Below are 23004 nucleotides of genomic sequence, written 5' to 3'. Positions count from 1 at the left end.
GCTTTGTCATAAGTATTGAACTATTCTATTTTAGTGATATATTATATCTGTAAACTGCATTAATTTTCGCTCTAAATGACCTATGACGAGGTTTTCAAGCATAATATGTCAAATGTTCTGAGGATCCTCCCCTTTGACGAAATGGCCAGTACCAGGGACTGTTGCAATGCTTTTAGTGCAAGATACATACTGAATATATTACATTGTCCCGTGTCACAAGCAGGGGAAACGCCGCTTGAGCGCTAACACATTTATTTTATGTTAGACCTTTACTCCGTAGCTCGACTTTAAAATGGTTAACCTTGAAGGGTAGGAAACCTCAAAGAGTTACCAACAATCCTATATTTTTTTAACCGTGCATGCTGGTCGTGTTGTCGTCTGAAACGGGGGATTGCAAACCAAAGTAGCCTAGCGTTACTCATATTCATGCAGAGTATTTGAAAAGTTGTTTTTTCCCCTTGTCATTTTACTGGGATGCACCCCGACGGACATTGTCTTGGTTATTTAAATATCGTTGCTAGAATGTCGATACCTTTGCCAGTTTAGATGTAGAGATTCGACGAACAGGACAGAAATGCCAACAATGAAGGTGGAATCACCTATCACTACAATCGCAACATGGCTGCTGCAGAGACGGTAAAGTAAGAAAGTTTAGCCCCTGGCGTATGAGTTTTTAATTTAATTTCTGAACTTTAACTGAAGAGACTCTCTGATTTTGACAACGGGACTCCGTGGAACAAGGAAACTGTGGATTATCTCCAGCAAGTGAGAGCGATTGTGCCCGCCGTCTTCTGTTATTTTTCCTCTCACGAATCAAGCAACTTTTTGCATTCTTGGTTCTCTGGTGCCTTCTCGCCAAATTGTTGGGGAATCTACGTTAAAAGCCAAAATGCATTTTTCCATTCCTGAGACTGAGGTCCGTTCCGGTGAAAATGGATCCACGTATGTGGTAAGTAGCCTACGTGCTGTTGCCTGTGTCCCCCCCCCCCCAGTGGACAGGTATACCTCTGGGTTAGATGGAATTCGCCAGTAGGCAATTATGAAAGGGATAGCAGCTAGTGGATTTGTAGAATACCGTTATTGTAGTCCCTGCAGTAAACGTATAAACTGTGGCCACTAGATGGTCTGGTGATAGCCGAATGCTTCTTCCTCAAATTATGCAGGACCCTGGCAATAAATGCGCCAGAGCTTTTGAGCAAATGTTACGTATCCACAGTTGCACGTATAGCCTACCATTTATAAAAGCCCAGTTGTGTAATGGGCAGAGATTCAATTCAGTAGACACTTGTTTAAACATGGACAGTGGGCCTTATGTTGGTTTTCTCTTTTCTGTAGCGATGGCCACTTCCTCCAACTGCGACAGTTTACTTTTTTGATTGTGTGTGCTGGCACATACATTGTTGTTATTCGTATATTTTCCTCACACCTGTAATATACCAGTTGTGTTTCACTACTAACACGCTCCTCTAGATTGACATGAGTTGTGTTGAAGAGTTGCGCAATGGCATGGCAGTAGGGCGCATTCTACTGAAGAAGAGCATCAGAATGCGTCCTTCTGAACCTCATATGGCACTGTTCCCTTTGTTACTACTACTTTGTTACTACCCTTTTGGTTTGAGTAAGTCTTTAGTTTCTACACTTGACCACAAATGCATGGGTGGACTATGATAGACTAGGTTCAATTAGGCTGCTTTATATTCTGTAATAAAGAAGAGATAAAACGTTCAGTTGCTCTCTAGCTGATCTGACTCGACAGTTCACTGAAGCTCTAAGGTCCTTACAGGCCTACATCATAGAAGAACAAATATGAAGTCAACCAGCCTTTAGTAGTCTCTCTAACTATTGTCTTATGTCAGATCTGATTGAGAAATGTGTCATGTTGTTGATTTTGTCAGGAGGCTTATATCACGGTTGTGACAGTCAAGTGTGAAAACCCCTGTTTGTCTACCAATTCAAATATGATCGCTGCCTTGTATACTTTGAACCTGTGAATAATACTACCAGCAGTGAGTAAGAGTTCTAAGATTTCGCACTCATCCTCTGATAGACTCACCATAAGCTGCAGGGACTTGCTACTCTGAGGTGCTTGACTTAGGAGTGCCTGCCTTCATCACCCAGATCACACCAGGATGTTGAATTTATTTGTTATTTTAAAGGCTATTTGAGTCTTTCTGATGGCATCACACAGTGAATCTTGGTTAATTATAAGATCTCTTCTGCAGTTTAGTTTAAACGTTATTCCTCAATCCTCCAAAGTGGCTTTGGATAAAAGAGACTTCTGAGTGAATAAATGCAAAATGCAATTGTGAGTGTAGGCCTTATCCCTGAAAGCCTGTGTTCTGTCAACAAGTAATAGTTTTGCCATATTTAAAACAAGATAGGCCTAACCTTGCTATCTTGTCCACTTGATTTGAGCGTTGTCTAGAGAGAGGTGTTAGGGCTTGTGTGGGGTGGAAGCATGCCATTTCTTTCATACGATTGCAGTCCAATTGGTTGTAAGCTGTTTAGATGAAATAGAGACAGATTTATTTTAAAACAAACAACAGCTCCTGTCCGAGATTGAACCAGTTTTATACCGCTAACTGTCACAGACCATGTCTGTTGTTAGTGCAAGTATCAAATGAAGTAGCCTTAATGATTTTTCAGATCTTTGTTTGATCACATATCCACGTCCTTTAGGTCTATGTGATCTCTGATAAAAACATACAATTTTTACCTTTCTTTGTGAATAGCTCAATGCAGTGCAGTGCAGTGCTTTGAACAATTTATTTCAAAACATGCAATGCTGTACCTGACTGTATGCCAGTCAGTTGCAAGGCTTCCCCAGGGGAAATATTCTCTGTGTGTAGAAGCTCTCATTTCAGACAAGTGTTTTTTGTGTCCATGTGACATTCGGCAGCCTCAGAAGTCGGTTCATTCTGGATCAGCAAGGAGTTTTCACTGGTGTACCTTGGAACCATCCCTTCCAGAAATATGCATACTTTGCAAAGGGTCTCTCTACATGCAGGAAAGGGGGAAAAACACAAGGGGAACTGCACTTTTTAGTGGCACGCTTCCTGTGTTGATAGAATCTCTTGTTTTATGATGGCTTACAGTTCCTGTTGGCCAGGAAGAATGAATCTGTGGCCCACTCTTTTTGTAAGCCATGATACTATAGGCACAGTGAAAAGATGGCCAGATATAGTTTGCTTTGTTTCCGTCACGCCAGAACAAGCTTGGAAACTGTAAGGAAGTGAAGTATGTGGCCAGGCGCTGGACTTGGTTTATAGCTCACAGGCTGTAGTAATGTGTAGTAAAACCCTCTTAAAAAGTATCTAAATGCGTTGACAGACAGCTGACAGCTTGTTGCGATTGTGATTTCATTTGTGGTATCATTTTTGAAAGTCAAGCACTTGTTCAGTATTCCGAGTTTTGCTTTAAGTTGGGCCATTTTTGATTGGTGAGGACTCTCTTGTAAGAAGAGCTTCTGTGTCAGACGTACAAAGAGGATGACATGAATGTAAAAATCATCATGAATGCAGCCTTTTCAATTAGCCAATTGTTTTCGTTCAAATTGCGATTTTGATTTCAAAATTGATTGATTGTGCAGCTGTAGTGCAAAGGGCTAGCAACACCATTTGGGATAGCGCACTGATCGGCAGAAGTGCCTGTACCAGAAGTCTCTAGGTCCACAGATAAACAACAAAAACATCTGGTCAGCTCTGGACAAAATATTGGGCTCTCATGCTAGTAGTTATTGGGCCATAGTTATGTTCTTCATGTATCTGTATACCAAAAACGAACTTACACCATACCATACTGTACCGACACATCAAAGTAAATTGCTCATGTCTGTTATCTTCAAAAACATCTTTTTTGATGTCCCTTGGTGGCAGATGTTGATGTAGGCCTGTGGGTTTAGAATTGACCAGTCTGCTCTTAAAAGCGTCGCTCATCTTGTAAATATGAACAAAAGAGTCACTCACTGTCAAATAGCTATAGTAGATGCTGCATAAGGCTACACAGGTGTGGAGAAATGCATCTTGAAGTAGCTTCCTTGGGTGGACTTCTGGCAAGAGATCAGTTCTCTTCCCTTTCTATTTTGGGCATTATACGAGCGCTCTGTGCCAAATTGTAGTTTATTGCCGAGGGGTTCACCAGGCGATTTGTGCCCATCATGGACTATTGTAGACTGTTGTTTCACTTAAGCAGCACTTTTCTTGCCATCCCCTGGGTTAATGACTTCCACACAATGCTGCCCTGTATTGATTGCACCCGTGGGCAGTTGGGTCTGTCTGCCCTATTCTCCACCTTGCCAGGACTGGCAGTCTGTCCTTGACTCAGCCTGCTTGTTGTGAGCGTCAGAGCACGTGAGTCATCTGGAAGACGCTGGTTTCACCACAGACACGCATACCCTTGGTGTCGGTAAATGGAAGCCTGCACCGTGCCCCCCAAAAAATAAACTGTTGGTGCATCGTTATGGGTGGGACAGGAAGCCATCTCTGTTGAGATAGCGCTTCTTATCTGGTTCATGCTTTGAGAAATCTCTCTTCACCACTTTTGGGGATGCGGGTAGTCAACACTGCGTTAGATGCTCAGCTTTACTAAACTTGTGTTATGGTGTCAGCCTTGCCTCATGTTCTGCTGTGTCCTTTCTTCTATATTAAGTGTAGTTAGGTCAGGTGTTATATATGAAATGTAAACATTGTAGGCGAATAAGAGTTTGTCAGCTGTTGGAGCAGATATTTGTCCACTGTCTGATGCCTTACATCATATTGCATTTTTCAAATGTTCTTTGGCTTTCTGTGGCTGTAGCAGCCATACATATATATGTCTGGTAGCAGCTCTTTGGGGAAAACAACAGAGATGCTGAGTACCACTCTCTTTGAGCAGACAAGGGGCGAGGGAATATGAGTGACGAGACACATTTTCCACATTTGCCTCGGATCCCAGGGCTACACCATCTTGTTTAGTGTGCTGTTTAACCTCTGTGTCCACTGTCCAGGGAAAGAAAATTAACATTTAACCTTGACCTCTTTATGTGCAGTCCGGGTGAGATTCGAGAAGGGTTTGGCTCACTCTTCCTTCCTTCTTTTCTGATGAGTATGGAACCGTTAGATGCTGACACTAACCAAACAAAAAGAGGAAAAACTGCTTTCTTCAGCATAGTCCCTCATTCACCGTTATGTTTGGTTGCATGCATAGTGGCACATATTGTCAGATAGCAGTGATGTCTGAGGAGAAGATATAGTATGGTGGTATAGAGGTGCGTTCTTCAAACAGAGGCAAGCAATTGTGGCGAATTTGCACATTTGAAATGTTTACACAAAAGCATCCAAATTGTTCACATAAAACTGAAAAGCAGAAATGTGAGGCTGTTGCCAGCACTTCTCCTCTCTGCTTGCCGAAATTCCACCCACCTCTGGCTTCTCTGTTTTTTTGTATAGTCCTCTTGGTTAACAGGAAGCAGCCTGATGTCTTTAGTTTGTTGTGGGCAAAACTAATGGCCCTTTGGGATTGTCTGCTTAACTCCCTTCCCCAGCATCTGAGCAGGGCATCAAGTTCAAGTCAGCTGAGTGTGCACTATGACTCTCAACAGTCAGTGTCAACACATCTTTGTGTTTGTCAGTGTTCTTTAGCAACATCAGTTGCTTTTCCAGTTTGTCACATAGAGATGTTGTTTTTGTAGATGGATGGTGGAGAGAGCTTGGAAATGTCCTGATTGTTCCTTTGTGTTAGGCCTGTTGTTGTTGTGTGCTAGCCAAGGCTACACTGAGGGACTCCTCTCCGTTGCTTGAGAAATGCCATCCCTTTGCTGTGAATTGGTATTCCTCCGGTTCCGTCTGACTCTGAGCCCCGCTGGAGATTGTGAGTGTCTCTCTCTGCTCGTCTCTTGTGCTTCTGATTCCGACTGTCAGAGCGGAGCCAGGGGACGGGGTCGGAGCATTTGAAGCGATCGCAGACCATGCAAAAAGCTCTGCTGGCTGGCTGACTGACCGGCTGACCGTGGCCACTTCTCTTGTGCACACTCACTCTCAGTTGTATGAGTCATGAATGACGTTGACAAATGGGATGAATGGGAGGCAATTATACATCTCCCTCTAACACATTTGTGTTTTTTTTCTCTCTCTCTCTCTCTCTCTCTCTCTTTCTCTGTGTCCTTCTCCCTCTCTTGTCTTTCTCTCTCTCATACACCTCCCCCTCTCTTTTGCGCTTCATCTATCTAATGTTTTATCTCCATGTTATATTATTCTCTCCATCCCTCCTCTCTCTCTCTCTCTTGCTGTTCATCTATCTAATGTAATCTCTCCATGTTATATTATTCTATCCATCCCCTCCTTTCTCTCTCTCTCTCTCTCTCTCTCTCTCTCTTGCTATTCATCTATCTAATTCTCTCCCTCCACGATATATTATTCCCTCTCACTCCCCCCTCTTTCTTCATATCTGTCCCCGCAGGCCTACAATATCCATGTCAACGGCGTCCTTCACTGTAGAGTTCGCTACAGCCAACTCCTGGGCCTTCATGAACAAGTAAGTAAGCGCAAGAGTCACTTCAGTTTGGGCTATTGGACATTTTATGGCTTCAACGTGTGAATGTCTTAAGGATAATAAGTACACCAGGAGTACAACTCAAGCATTCTGTTTGTAGCCTGGTCTTACCAAACTCTGGTACATTCATAATGTACAGAGAGTCTGGACACTTTCCATTGCCATTCCATTCCATTGGATCTGCCCAGAGCCACTCAGATCTGCCTTAACCAATCGCTAACGTTTGGTCGTGACGTGTCATGCTCAAACTAGCGCACAACCTCAACGTCATCGTTCTCAGCTACTCCTTCTGTTCACTGATTGGACGTGCAAATTTTTGTCTTGAGAAAACCTGTGAATATACCGCAGACCCAGACGACGTAGTGAAGGGAAATGAAAATTGAGCGGAAATACGTAGGAGGGCTATGGCCAGGCTATTCTGTTTGCGGAACGTAAAATAATAATAATAATAATGTGCTCGTTGCTATCATGTCTGTTGTAGCCAGTACCATTGATTATAGTGGAAGCTAATTGTTACAGCATACGTTCCGCAAATGGAACACTGCAGTTACGTGCCTAGTGCGGTCTGCCAGAAGTTAAAACTTCCATAAGCAGCAACGGCGGTAATAGAGCAATGTAGGCCCGAACTGTCTAACTTGGAACACGTGTCGTGACTCAAGTAGACATCAGCTTAGGCAGATGGAGGTGGTCAGATCGTTGCGTTGAGGGTGCAGGAGTTTCCCCCTTGGCGCTGGGTGGAATGCAGTGGTGGTGGATGGAGGGATTTCACTGGCTCAGATGAGGAGTTTGTTTTCTAATTGCAGGTGATGGTTGTGCATTCCAGCCTAAAATGAGTATGTGTGAGGTAGAGAAGAGGCAAACACAGGTTTCGGGTTTTATCGTCTGTCTCTGTCTTTGTTTTTTTTCATCTGTCTGGCTCTTTGCATTCAGATAGTTATCTTTGGTACGTGGTTGGTTGATAAGAGTTTTCCGGGGACACCTGTTTCCACAAAGTAATGACGTTGGTAGTCTTGACTGATGCGTCATTAGGAAACTTGTAGTTGTAGTTTTTTTTCCATTCATTGGATACGTTGATTAAAAACCTTTTGAAGGCATAATTATCAGTTGCTGCTCAGCCAGTCACCTCTGTGAATAGGAATACACCTGCCCTGAGGACGAGGCGGAATCTCCCCTGGCGGCGTGGCTGTACGCTGAATAAATGATAAGAAAGTAGCCTGAGCTTCAGAGATTCTTTCTTCAAGGCTGCTCATCCCACTCCGCCAGTCACTGTTGCTAGGTAACAGGAGCCCCTTCGACCCCAGTCGGATCAAACCCCCACTCCTACACACACACACACACACACACACACACACACACACACACACACACACACACACACACACGCACGGGTTTCAGTGGTGGAGCCTAAAGCCCTGAGATCCTCCTCAATCTTCCTGCAAACCACTTTCCATGGCCAAATTGGAAATGCTAATAAGGCTGCTGGCATAATATGTGTCCTTGTCACATTCAACAAATGTTGCAGGCAGCACACATTTCCCAGTGCCCCCCCCCCCCCCCCCCCCCCATGTGGCTGCATAAATGGGCCTCTGGTTGAGGGTTGAGTTATGGTTGCCAGGTTGGCAGGTTGGATTCATATTCTCCCCTCGTGTCCCCACGTCATCCAGTTTTTCTTCTGTTTAGTTTGTGTCAGCCTCAGTTTCAATTGGCGCGTGTTTGAGTTTGTAGCTTGTGTTGGTGAAATGAACTGCAGGGTACAGAAACATGTAAGGGACAGACAGAGATTTTGCAAGTAGATCAGGAAGGGTCCATAAGACTGGGTGGTCTTTTGGATAACACTGTGTCATCTTGGTCCGACTGTGTACATGGACGATCATCCTCTAGTTCAGTGGTTCCTTAACTTTTTTTCCCCCACGTACCACTTTCTTTGTCTTGACTCGGCTCACGTACCCCCACCATCGACACGTTTAAAAACAACACATTCTATTGCCGCATTCCAGGCATCGTGTTTAATAAGCCGCCCTTTTTTTAACGAAGACATAGCCTACTATAGCGTTTACAGATGATATACCATTATGACCTGATTTGGAATTGTGTATTAATTATAAATGATTTAAAAAGTTAATTTCCAACACCTCTCCGCCATAGCCCTTTTCATCTCGCGTACCCCTGTAGAAGCAGCTCGCGAACCACCGGTTCACGATAACACAATTTGGGAATCCCTGCTCTACAGTAGTTCATTCAGACCTGGCTCTGAATGAATTTGGGGAATGCAAACTGGGAGAATCTGGGGCAGCAATGTTTTGAACTGTAGTTGAGTCTGTGTTGGTTCATAGCAATCTGAACGTAATGAGATAATAATTTCCGTTATTGCTGCTGGAAGGAAGCTCGTTTCCAGTATCTCTAAACTAATCATGAATCCCCTTATTGTGAATGAATAATTATCGTTTTACTTGTACCTCAAGGAGGCCCACTGGAGCTCTCATTCTTAACATTAACTAAGGAGATGAACAGCTTTTCAAAACTCTGGAGACATTTAGAAATGTTTTTGTTTTTTGCCCCAGCTGTGGCGCAACTGGCTGGGGCACCTGCACCATACGCCGGCGACCCGGGTTCGATTCCCGCCCCGTGGTCCTTTCCGGATCCCACCCCTGCTCTCTCTCCCATTCACTTCCTGTCATTCTCCACTGTATCTATCATTAAAAGGCAGAAAAAGCCCCCAAAAATGTTTTTGTTTTTTGAAATTAAAATAAGGTCAGGAATAATGTTTTGTATTTGTTTTCTTCCCACCAGATTAAGAAGGAATATGGGAACAATGTGGTGCCTGCCTTCCCTCCCAAGAAGATCTTCACCCTGACGCCCGCAGAGGTGGAGCAGAGGAGGGAGCAGCTGGAGAAGTACATGCAGGCCGGTAAGCACCCAAAGAAGTCCTCCTCTGTCCTCCCTTTCTCTCTCTTTACTTCAGCAGAGCCAAGGTCATAGTTCAACCTCAAGAGGTGGGACTCTCCAATGCTGCAGCATTTTTATGGAGTGCCTTTGATCCTATAGCAGCCTCCTAGCCACCTATCCATGCCATCCCCCCAGACCTGTGGCACTGACTGAACCCCCCCCCCCATGACTTAAAGGAGAACTTAGGCTAATTTTGACACGGAGGGAGCTCAGCCGATCATGTTTACGGAATGCTGTCGTTCGGAAAAAAAAAAAAAAAACGTAAAGAAAATCGGTGTTGTCTGACGCGAGTTAGCCAGATACTAGCGGCTAAAGCAGCCAAAACGCCTACAAGCTGTGCTATGAGGGCAGGTACTAAACAGTGCTTTTATGCCTCCTAGGAGAATCAATGTCAATGTCATGACAAGTGCTGTACAACATGAACAGAGTCCTTACATGACCCACTGTGTGTGTTCAACCCAGTAATTGTGAAGAAACAGCACATATCCTGTTTGTTTAGCCTAGGCTGTCGTCGGCCTACCTGTTTGCTTCCATTGCCTCCTGTAGCCTAAAGTCCATACTGAAGTCGAACTCATACCTTTTCCCATTTCCACAGAGACGAAATGTGAAGTTTACAGTAATTTCCCGCATATAAGCTGCATTGTGTATAAGCTGCAGGACAGTGTTTTATGCAAGTTGAAAGAAACAAAACCATATTAACACCATATTAACTGCTCCCCTGTATTAACCTCATAGCTGAAGAAAATTATCAAAATTAGCTAATAGTCCGAAAATTACGGTATGTCCAAAATAATGATGATTCAGCATGGTAATGTTTATATTAATATTAATTACTGTAACAACATGGAGGCTCCAAGTTGGAGCTGCAGCTGCATGCTACAGATTGGACAAAAGATGACGGGAAAAGTAAATGAATGCACAAATGGTGGGGAGAGCTGATGCAGAAATGGGGGGGTAGCTGAGGTCGGGGTCATTTTTTTTGCTGAAACACCTGGTTTTATTAACCCTCCCGGGCCTTTGCGGCTCTACTCCGCTCCTCTCCTTTGTCCAGTCCTGGCCGCTCTGACTCTCTAGTGAAATTATGGCCAAATGGACACTGTTGCCAAACTATTCAGCAGGAACAGGGCCAGAGGTGACTAACGCACACTGACAAGTGTTGCGCGCGCACACACACACACACACACACACACACACACACACACACACACACACACTTGCATACTGTACATGTGCACGCACACACACACTCGTGCTTGCACACACTCAAATCAAGAAGAAAAGTAAATGGGGCAGGTAGCCCCGTGAAGCATTTGTTCTAATCCACTGGACTTTTGGCCCATTGCGCCAAACAAGCTAAGCCTTGTTGAGCGTGTTTGCTCATAGTCTGGGAGCAACACAGGCTGTTCTCAGCTGGCCCAGCCTCGCACAGTTACATCATAGTTTTTACACAGTTACGGAAAACAAACCACCATACAAACGTACTCCCTTTCACTCACTCACACACACACACACACACACACATAGGCAGGCAGCTTTGCCAACACACACACACACACACACACACACACACACACACACACACACACACAGAGCTCTGCCCGCAGACTTACCCCACACACACACACACACACACACACACACACACACACACATACATACATACAAACCACACACACACACACACACACACACACACAGACTCCTGTCAGCATACGGACACAAACACACACACACACACACACACACACACACACACACACTCTCCGGCAGCTCCCTGAGTGAATAAGTTCATTTTGTGCACATCTGCGGTGTGGTGGCGTGGGCTGTTGGGGTCACCATCTGTGAGCGCGGCGTAGCAGGGGCACGCCCGGGACGAGCGTGAAAATAAACACTGGACACCCTCCACGAACGCCCCCCCTGTTTACTTTCCACAGACGACATTTAGAGTGGACACACTTCAAGGGTTAAGGAGACCACAAAACGTAAACAAGAAGCCAGCGCAAATAAAAAAAATATATTTTCCCTAACATTTTTCAGCTGCACTACCTTTTTTATTTTTTATAAGTATTTTCATTGCAGGTCAGTTCTCAGTTGGGAATGTTGGCTGCTCATGCTGAAAACTGGCCCCACTGCTGGTGGCGGTGTTTTTTTTTTTTTTTTTTTCTCCCCGTGTTAGTAATAATTAACAGCCATCAACAGCCGGACAGTTGCTGACCAGTTTGTTTCTTGCTGTTAAAAGGAACTTTTAATATGTTTTCTCTCTGTCAATCATTCAGTAGCTCACTCCACGAGCTTCTCATAAAAGTAAAATGATGGCGGTCCACTTCATATTTTACATGTGATGGCAGCGTATTGGCTTTTTTTTGTTCATAGACGTTCATAGTTGTTAGCTTTAGTTAACCTAAACAGTGGACTGGAAAAGATGAGATCATGTGGTTCCATTGTGCCGCTAATATACAGTACACTCCCTTCATGACATCATGGTGTAGCGTTGACTTCATTAAACCAGTGCAGGCCGCTGTCATCTTGAACTGATCTAGGATGACTTCTGATAACTTGCATACGATTGTTATGTGTGTATATATTTTTGACATGGGCCTAACAACACCTTTCCTCGCCCTAACAGTGAGACAAGACCCTATGCTAGGAACCAGCGAGATGTTCAACAGCTTCCTGAGGAAAGCCCAGCAGGTAAGAGAGCGCACCTGAGCACACCTGGACACAGGTAACGTTGGCCTTAAATGGGCCACATGAGGATTCATAGCATCTCCTATCTCTTAGTAGTCTTCATTTGGGATGTATAGGATCAGGATGGCCAGTGTTTACCAATACTCTGCAAGCCTGGAATGTACCTAAAAAGCGCAGGGTACACATTTTCTTAATCCTGTCATTTGACTACACTGCCTTAAGTCACTGTCTCCTCTGTCTGTCTGCCTTTGCATTTTGATTTGACTGGAAAAGCCAAAGCAATCTCTGTTTACCATTGCTGTGGGTTGTGCATGTTTCTGTTGTTTACGGTTTCGTAATCGTGTGTGTGTGTGTCTGTGTGTGTCTGTGTGTGTCTGTGTGTGTCTGTGTGTGTCTTTGTGTGTGTGTGTGTGTGTGTGTGTGTGTGTGTGTGTGTGTGTGTGTGTGTGTGTGTGTGTGTGTGTGTGTGTGTGTGTGTGTGTGAGAGAGAGAGAGAGAGAGAGTCTGTGCTTGCCATCTGAATCAGCAGTTGAACAGACCATTTAAATAGTTCCTGATAAAGTATTCATTCTTGGCTGGGACAGCTCCACAACAATGTTCTAGTGAAGGTCACTATTCAAATTTGGAGCTGCATTCTCATGTCAAAGAATTAAATCCCAATTTCATTCTCATTCTCTGTGACCTTCTTCTTTGCAATCTGTTATTTGCCAGTCAGCACAGCTATTGAAGGGAATTCATAAGTGATCCCCAAATCAATGACCCGTCTGAATTGGGCGTTGGGGTGTATTGACTATGTGATCCATCAATGCGGCGCTGCTTTCTTAGGTAGAACAGTGATAAATCTGCCCATTCCAAAAGTCTTGGTAAGAATTTAAGTGCTATTAATACAAGCTAGTGCCCCTGCAAGCACAATCCAAGCTAGATATGTTTTCTATTTCCTCTGGAATTTAACTCCCATTTGTCAAGGCAGAACTGTTTTAATTAGCCGTACAAAGATTTAGGCATTTTAAGTGCCCAGTTTTTTTTATTTAATAGATTTGTAGATGGTAAATGCATCATTTTCCCTAAAGTTTAGCTCTACAAGAAAACAACATGGTCTTAATGCATGCTGCAATCTCTGGAGTTAAGATTGACTCTCTGATTTTGCAAATATTGTTCCATTCTTGTTCAAACAGTAGGCATGGTCAGTGCCTTGCTCCGAGTTCAAAGTCAAAGATCCCCTTTGGCCAGTGTTCTTAGGTCATTAATGTTAGTATATAGTTTTACACTGAAACACGCTAAAATAGAGACAACATCCCCTCTCCAATAATGATTACCTTGAAAGGCCCTCCCTAAGGCCTTGTGTTGCAACATGCAACTATCTGTTCTGTAGATGATTTTGACAGGTTAGTCCTTGTCCGATTTGCTCTGCTACGTAGGTGCATTTTTTCCCTTAAAGCAATGTTGATGTAATCACTGGGTGCTTTCCTCTAAGTATTTAGGGAGCTATTCCTGATATGTGACGGCTATCAATATAATACAAACATGTGCCATGAATCAAATCAGTATCTTGACCTTTAACCCCAAAAGACCACCATGCACGACACTCATTCCGTGAGGTGGACCCTCATAACATTGTACGCAATCTGGCCGTGTTCTAGAAGTGCTCCATGTTGTGAATAACGGTATTGATTTACAATCTCTGTTGAAGAACTACTATTCAGAGACTCGGATTTGTGTTTATTTATCAGCAGCCAATGGCGTACTTATGAATGGTTGAGCACTCGGCTATGACTTGAGTGCTTTGTCCTTTGTGTGGACTGGAGCCGGTATTATGCTCCCATAGTATGCCTCTGGCGGCAGTGATGTTTACCCTGCGCGCTAGTTTGTTTATGGTTATTTCTATGGTGACGTGTGTAATGTTGTGCTCGTTGTGGCTGATGTGGTTGTTAGGATGTGTGTTCTCTTGTCGGGCCCAGGGCTTGTGTTGGTGTATCGGTGCTCGCAAACGCAATTGTTGTAGCCTGAATGTCTCCAGCAACAGTTAATTATTTTTAACCGTTTCATTTGTATGGCACCTTTCTCAAACCCAAGGTCGTTTTACATAGTGGAAGGAAAATACAGTATAAAACAAAGAAAATACGGGAAAGTACAACAAACAAACCAACAAACAAACAGAACAACAAAGAAACAAAGCAAAGTTGTATTGATGCTGCTGTATCTACACTACATCTGTGTTAGGCTTACCTGTATATGTTCTTCAGACTTTGTGGTTAAGGTTTTAGGGGCTTAACTGATGCTGCTGTGCCTATCTGTTAATCCCCCTCCCTTATGTACATCATGCACCTTGTGTACACTTCACACACTGTACGCATAAGTATGCAACATGCATTCAATTTCACACACACCTGATTGCACATAGCACAATGCACACACACATATTTACTCTCTCTCACTCTTTCACTCTTTCACTCTCACATACACACACACCTGATTGCACATAGCACAATGCACACACACATATTTGCTATCCCTCACTCTTTCACTCTCTCACTTTCACACACACACACACACACACACACACACACACACACACACACACACACACACACACACACAGACAGAGCGCAGTAGCTGTCTCATTATGCAGTCTGAGCCTGTCTGCACTGTGCCCCCTCCTCCGCTCCGCTCCTCTCCTCCTCTGCTCCCCCTCTCCTCACTGGCTTCTCTGCGGCAGCAGTAGAGCAATGCACCCTGGGTTATCAGATCAGGCTTGCCTTGTCATTTCATCAGCGCCACGGAGATTTACGGCCACGGCGGCGTGCCTCCCACATCCCTCTCAATGTCTCCAACACCCCCCCCCCCCCCCCCCCCCCCCAAGCCAGTAGGGGTGCTGGAGGAAGATGAATCTGCAGAGTGCTCAGGCAAAGACTTAAGGAGCCTCATGAGTGTACTTGGAATACGCACACGCACACACACGCACACACACACACACACACACACACACCAAATGTCAGTGCTTACATATGAAGGGTCAAAGTAACAATAATTAAATATAAAGTAAATTACAAAGTAAAATGTCATGTAAGTCATATCACCAAGTATCAAATTTAAATATATCAACGATTATTAAATGTAATCTAATTTAAAGTTTAAATCAATGTCATTTGAATTTTGAATTACATTAAACTTTAAATCAATTGAATAAGAAGTTGAATTAATTTGAAGTCATACATCACATTTACATTTGCCTGTTGTTCTCATTTTGAATAAGACTTAAAATTTCAGCCTCATGCAATTCCGTGCGCCACCATTTAATTCGAACGCCTTTACTTCAGACTTTGCACTTTGGTACTTCAAGGTTGTACTGTCACCTGTCAATCATGCTATGTCCCCCGCCCCCCGCCCATCCACTGAATCTGAGTCGATTTATCAGTTCTTTAGTAATAGTTTCCCCCACTTCATCACCATCACTAGAGCCTTCGTCCTTCGTCTGACGCTGGGTTTCCACAGAGCATGTCACCATGCGAGATCTTCTACTGTCTTTGCGCGAAATACGCCTGCTAAAATTTCACCCAGGGGGTGTTGTCCAGTTGTCACACACCTAGCGTTTCGGCTCAGTGGTCAACAGGTTAGCTTAGTGGTTAGTGGTTAGCTTAGTGTTCTGTTAGCTAGACGGGTTTATTTAGCCCAAGTATGTTCAAGTGGCATACACACAAAAATCCGTTTGAATGTTTTCATGTTGACAACAATTCATAATCTACAGAAACACCACAGTTCATATCAGCGTGCTAACTATCTAGTCGCCTAGCTTGCTATGTGTTTTCAATTGGTTATAATGGGTCAACAAGCTTACAAGCTAACAAGCTAACCTTCAATGATAGTGTGTCCTGAACACATTTGTTTAGCATATCAATAAACCGTATCAAAATAAGCCATTAAAAGTGGTCAAGAAACCTTTATTCACATTTAATATTTCCAGTTACGACCCCCGGAGCCACCGCCATTGATTTGTTTTTTTTGTTACTCCCACCTCGGTGTACAGTGTACAACGTGGTGATAATTTCGCCCGGAGTGAGTGAGTCTTCCTAAAGACCTGATAAATCAACTCAGATTCAGTGGATGGGCGGGGGGCGGGGGACATAGCATGATTGACAGTGACAGTACAACCTTGAAGTACCAAAGTGCAAAGTCTGAAGTAAAGGCGTTCGAATTAAATGGTGGCGCACGGAATTGCATGAGGCTGAAATTTTAAGTCTCATTCAAAATGAGAACAACAGAGAAATGTAAATGTAATGTATGACTTCAAATTAATTCAACTTCTTATTCAATTGATTTAAAGTGTAATGTAATTCAAAATTCAAATTACATTGATTTAAACTTTAAATTAGATTACATTTAATAATCGTTGATATATTTAAATTTGATACTTGGTGATATGACTTACATGACATTTTACTTTGTAATTTACTTTATATTTAATTATTGTTACTTTGACTCTTCATACTTACAGGCCTGAAACCCCCTGGAAAGCAGACTATTGTAAATGGCAGAACTCCCCGCTGTATAAGCCTGACTTGATTGAAAGGCAAAAAGAAGTAAAATCCACAGCCAACATTATCTACCACCAGGGCAACAGACTAACCTTTTTCTATTATGAGTTCTGTAGGCACTTTCTAAAAATATAATCAGCCCAAGCAGAATATTTAGGGGTGCACACCTCAAATTGACCTGCAATGTCCCTAATGTTAAGTGCATACTGTAGAAATAAACTTCAAAATACAGTAGCCACACAATATGAAAATATTATATACCAAAATAATGTATTTTGGTACTTACAAAAACAATACTCTTTAAAGGGAGCATGAAATCACTTTGGAAACCTTCCCTGGATGGCCCAGCTGACTGTCAGTCTAACAGCTTTGCTGATTGCAATGTTTTGTCATTGATGTTTGTTCTCTTCTGTACCCCATGGGGGGTTTATTGCTGCTCTCCTCTGCCTTGGACTTTCCATGTTTGAACATTGAAGGGCAGGGCTCCCCCCAAAACAGAGCATACCGCTAAAAGGAATATCATGCAATAGTATAATGCTATCTTCGAGACAAAGTGGTCCTGACTGAATAAATATTTTGATTATAGTCATATTATGATATAATTATTAATTATAGTCATATTCATTCAAACGTTTTCCTCATGAATTATAGCTTACATATCCAAGTGACCGGTAGATGTTCAATGTGTTGATGCAACCCATTTGTACTGCTGCTTTGAGTTTGTCCAGAACTTTGTGAGGTAGATTATTGGTGTATTGCCTTCAGTAAGAGCTAGATCCAGATCACATTACCTCTGTCTGTCTAAGTATCTCTCACTCTCTCTCTCACTCTCTCTCTCTCTCACTCTCTCTCTCTCTCTCTTTCTCTCTCTCTCTCTCTCTCTTTATCTCTCTCTCTCTCTCACTGTCTCTTTGTCTGACCCCTGCCTGTGTTGCTTCTCCCTCAGGAAACACAGCAGATCCCCACAGAGGAGGTCCAGCTGGAGGTGCACCTGTCCAACGGTCAGAAAGTGCGAGTCAACATCCTCACGTCTGACCAGACGGAGGACGTTCTGGAGGTACTGTACATCTTCTTGGGATACTGTGACTGAGGCCCCCCCCCTCAGTATACCCACACAAGGCACTGCCCCCTCTCTCTTCTTCTGTCTCTCTCTCTCTCTCCTTCTCCCTCCCTCTTTCCCACCTTTTCATATCCACCTTTCGATTTTCTTTCATTTCCTGTGTCCTGCTGCCAAAGGCTGTGTCTACAGTCTGCCCTCTGTGTCCTCCGCCCATCCGACCAGCCGTCGAAAAAAAAATCGTAAAAAAAAAAAAAAAAAAAACGCGCCCAGAGTGATGCCAGCCTGCACATATGGCTGCCAGCAATGAGGTGTAATAGGCTGTGAAACCATTGTTTGCTTGTTCCTTTTTTATTCCTTTTTTTTTTTTTGTGGACCGCTCCAGAGTTCATTCCAGTGCTCCGACAGGCACTTATCCATCTGTCCTGTACATGAAGCACGCAAAAGCCCCTCTTGGGTTCAGTCTATCAACTCTACATAACCCGGGTGGTGTCAAAAAAACATTGGCCCTGGCAACTAGTGCTGTGAATTGAGCGGAGGAATGTGTCATGCAGTTCTCACTGTCATTGCACATTTATGGAACCAACTGACAGTGTACTATGCTGACAAACGGGATGCGTTATCAGCAGACATATTTGCTATTTCTGTTTCTCTCAGTCATTCTACCTCTCTTTATAGTGTTATTTCTTTCTCTCTCTCCCTCTCTCTCTCTCTCTCTCTCCCTCCATGTTTGTCATGTCCTTCACCATCTTGCACATCCAAAGGTTACCTTGAGTCAGCTCATTTCCTGAGGCTCAAGCTGAGGTGCATTGCGCTCTCAGCTGTAGTCTATCACACACTTTTTGTCTGACGTGCAGAAGCAGTCTTGTGTGTGTGTGTGTGTGTGTGTGTGTGTGTGTTTGTGTGAGTGTGGTTTTGTGTTTGTTTGTGTGTGTGTGTGTGTGTGTGTGTTTGCTCAATTGTCCATGCTATGCGTGTGTGTATGTGTGTGTGTTTGTTTGTCTGTTGTGTGTGTGTGTGTGTGTGTGTGGTATTTGTGAGTGTGTTTAACTCCCATTATCCATGCACCTATGTGTTAGCGTGTGTTGTTTGTGTGCTTGTGTGTCCTGCGTCTCGAGCTGCACTCAGGTGACCACACGTCAGAATGCCTTTGCAGTGAGTGCACATGTCCTTAAAGTCCTTCACTGTAATCACTTTGGTTCCAGTTGCCCCTAACTGCAACCAGAGGGCTATAAAGTGGTTAAGTGCCCAAGTGTACTGTAAACCCTAAGCTCTCTCTGTCCCGCTCGAGTGACTTGGTCATAAGACCTCTTTTGTCCATTAACCAGAGAAAGGAAGGGGTGGAAAAAAAAATGCAATAGAATTCTCAGGCCCGGGAAAATGCTTCCAAAGCAGATGGGATCGATTGCCTGCAGGCACAAAAGTCCATCGATCAGAGTAGCCTTGGCCTGTCGGACAGCCCAATTTGGGTCACTGCCTCGGAGAAGTCAAAGTTGTCTGGAAGTTTGCGTCCCCTCCCCTGGCTCCCCAGCCCTCCGCTCCTGAAGGGAGAGAAATTGCACAGATGGACCCTGTTGGCTCACAGTGAGGGGGTTTGACCTTTTCTCTCGGGCTCATGCTTCAAACACCCCTCCACATTTCCACTGGACAGCTTTTCCCTTTCCGAGTTGTCGGCGGCCGCCGTCAGCCGAATTCCTCATAGATTTTAGCTGTAGTCCTCTTTTTTCAGATTATCTGTACCTGCCATTGCACTTTGTGTAAGATGTCCTTGTCCCTGGTTATATGTTATGCTTCTTTTGTACATTTTCTTTTTGTGTGTGTTTTTTTTGTCTGTCTCATCTCTCTCTTCTAAGTGCCATTGTGAAAACAAAGCTCTCTCTAATAAGCGTGCATGTTGTGCTCAAATACACAGCCTGACACAGAACATGGAAAATAAAGACAATTTGCATAATGTGTGGCGTGTCTGGCAACAATGATAAACAAAAAAGTGTCTTGGTTTTACTAGCATGACAAATGCAAACGCATTATTATGAGGAAAGACAATGCATACATTGTATTTGAGTTATTAGAATTGTGTACGTTTTTTGTAATGACACTTACAAGGCTTAGAGGCTTCCATAGATCTACAACAGAACTAACGAGGCCGGGTGCACTCTCCCCTGCTAAATGAGAACAGATCCACACCACCCTGAATCAATTATCTTTGGAGCATCCTGGATCGGAGACCTGTTCTGATTGTCTGTGGCTTTTGTCCTTGGCAGGCGGTGGCGACGAAGCTCGACCTGCCCGACGAGCTGGTGGGATACTTCAGCCTCTCGCTGGTCCAAGAGTCGGCTGAGGGAGGATATACCTGTGAGTAATGGCCTCTCCTACACCTTCCAACCTTTTACATTTACAAGTACATTTCTACCAGTCAATATCTATGGAGCTTAGTTAGTGCACTGTATACAGTAACACTTGTGGGTTTCCTATGTGTTGTCGGGCCTGATGGAGCAGTTGTAACGGCACTGACTGACCATTGGTTGACTTGGGTTCCATTCCTGCTGTTGCAAGTCTCTGTCACTTTGATAATTAGGAGACACTTTTTTCCAGTCACCTTTAACTTAACTTTATGTGTGTCTTACAACGCCAATAAATAGTGCAATGTGAAGCTATAGTTTTAGTGACATTGTATGTATCTGGTGTTGGATGACAAAGGACCCACATAAATGTTCACAATTTATAAATTATCATCTAAAGTATGTTTCCTGACAAAAATCTTTTGAATATACAGTATTTCCGTATGCTGTGTCATTGTTGTGAAAGTGGATTGTGTCCCAGGGCTGAAACAGAATGAGCATGTGTGCTGGTCACAGTAACGTGAGAGGTCACCAATCGGCCTGTCGTGAGGGTAGGCTGTGGTAGACTAATTTGAGTAATTAATTGAATCTGGAGGAGGGAATTTCATTTGCTGCCGACTTGTCTCGCCCTGTCAGTAATAATCATTAGCGTGTTAGCACGAGCCATGTGCCCCAATAGCTCTGGGAACAGATTGGGTTTCTCTCAGGCTAATTTAATTATGTTGTCAATTACATCTCTCATGTTTGTAGATGACCGTAGACTGCGGGCAACAACTGTATGTAAAACATGTGGAGTGTTAGTATGCTTTATGGACTCATACAGTATAGCATTGCACCATTTTTCACAAAAACTCTTGTTCCTCTTCTATCCTCAAAAACAAAATAGTGAAACATTCTGGGAAGTGTAGTCAAGCTTAATGAACAGCGAGACCTGTTTTCAGTTCTTACAATACAAATATAAACACTATATACTATACGTATTGCCGCTTTAAGTCTTAGAATCTCTCTTGAAGCACTTTTGCTGTGTGAATTATTTCATGTGTCATGGGTTGTTGTGCGTCAGAAACACATGGAACAGGATCTACAATGATGCCATCAGAGAAACAGTCATCCCATCACAGCCAGGTCACCATGTTCTTTGAGGCTATCTGCAGCTGATTGCACCCCCTCCCTCCCCCTCCCCCTCCCCCTTCCCCATTTCCCTGAGCCAGCTGACTCTGAGGACAAGAACGTCCTGCATTCCGATGCTTTCCGCATAACTCCACTTATGCACTCTGCACTGCTCTTTGCTGAGCTCCAGTAATCATACAATTTACCCTCATATCTTAAATGCTTTTAAACAAGACTCATATGTACACAATGCATATTTTTTATATAGATGTGTATAGGTAGGTGTATAAATATTGAATAAATAGAGAAATATTTTTTTTCTGCCTAGTGTGCATTGTAAAAATGCTTTATTGTTTTGGCTTCATTGGTTGCCTCCCTTTGCCGCAGCAGCAGATGCATCCAGAAAGACGGGAGATGGAATTGGTGTGGGGGGCGTCCAATTCTCTCTGGTTATGCGTTGATAATTCACTCTCACATTCTCTCAACCTCCAGTTTGCCTCAGCCTTGGAGAAGAGAAGTGAATGTATAAATGTTTGTGAATCTACTCAACACTTTAGGCACTCAAGAAGCAGCTCAATACCAAATAAATTGAGTGAGGAGCTCCGATAAACAAAATATTTCTCCAGGCATACAGTACAAGCAGGCTCTGAAATGCATTATAAACAGAATGATTCATGGCGGTGAGGAATCAATGGAATTGCTTGCTGTGTGCATTGTCACTGTCTCCTCAGTGGTAAATACATAAGTGTGAGTCGTGTGTGCTGCCAAAGAGTTCTCCTTTAGGGATGTTAATAAATCAATCCAAGATGGACCCTCTTGGTTCTGGATTAAGGGGAGAGGGAAAGAGATTCATCTTTTCCCCTTCCCCCGTTATTTTTTTTTTTTGAAGAAGTAATTTACATTTTTGAGGTGTTGCATTTTTTTACCAATGCTGGCTACCCCCAGCAAGCCTCGGAGCCACAGTAATCTCCATTTTTAACGCTTCCAGTAACTCAATCTGCCAGTTTGAATTTTTTCCGTTTTTTGTTTTCTTCATCACTCAGTCCAAACTTGGAAGAGAGTCTTGTCAGTTTGGACAGAGCACAGCCCCAGTAGGAGTCCCGCGTAAGCCCCCGAGGACCCCACGGAGTTGAGTCGCTCTCTGGCACACTGTTGTCCACCCGTGGCTACTCGCCACGCGCGCCGCGGAGAGGGCTCGAGAGTGCGACTTACTGTGTGTTTGTCATCACACACACAGAAGCCAAGCTGTTGTTGACTGAGGGCGATGCAAGACAGACTTCGATCAGGACCTGCTCCAGGCCTTGAAAGGCTGCTGTTTTGCAAACATGGGTACAGGCTGTACCAGAAATCTGGGCTTGGCATTTGCCCGGCCGCTAATCTATCCGTGGTTTGGACCCCTCCCTGCAGGTCCCAGCGAGGGTTTTCTAAGTAGTTAAGACGTCTTAGTCTTTTTTGGAATGCCTCATGCACAAATACCCAATCTTTGTCGTTATCAGCAAGACATAGTTTAGCCACGTTTTAGACGGAATATCTGTCAGTGTGATGTTATTATCAAGTGCAGAGTAATATGCTTATCGACATACACAGATTAATACACAGATACTTGTGTAATTACGTAAAGCTGTAGTTAGTATAATGAGGCATTATGGTTATGTAAGTACGGTATCAAAGTGTTGTTGAACAAGTGCTCTGGAAGCATTACAGATGTTGTTTTCCACCCCAGCTGTCGATGTAGTATTTTCAGCACTGTTGTTTTCTTCCAGTGGGGCTGTGAATTTCCCACGTTGCAGCAAAGCTGTTCTCC

The 23004-nt window shown here is 43.7% G+C and overlaps 1 protein-coding gene across 1 annotated transcript in view; it reads left to right on the top strand.

The window, feature by feature from the left end:
- Positions 1–220: 220 nt before the first annotated feature.
- Positions 221–23004, top strand: part of snx17 (sorting nexin 17) — a 39683-nt gene continuing 16899 nt past the window's right edge. Inside the window, exons 1-6 of the mRNA XM_062550374.1 lie at positions 221–949; positions 6436–6510; positions 9319–9436; positions 12101–12165; positions 17641–17751; positions 20013–20103. Coding sequence (XP_062406358.1) covers positions 890–949; positions 6436–6510; positions 9319–9436; positions 12101–12165; positions 17641–17751; positions 20013–20103 — 520 coding nt within the window. The 5' untranslated portion in view covers positions 221–889. The remainder of the gene's footprint in view (positions 950–6435; positions 6511–9318; positions 9437–12100; positions 12166–17640; positions 17752–20012; positions 20104–23004) is intronic.

The sequence above is a fragment of the Sardina pilchardus genome, chromosome 12 (assembly GCF_963854185.1).
Source record: "Sardina pilchardus chromosome 12, fSarPil1.1, whole genome shotgun sequence".
NCBI classification, from domain to species: Eukaryota; Metazoa; Chordata; class Actinopteri; order Clupeiformes; family Clupeidae; genus Sardina; species Sardina pilchardus.
This window is presented reverse-complemented; position numbering and strand designations above follow the sequence as displayed.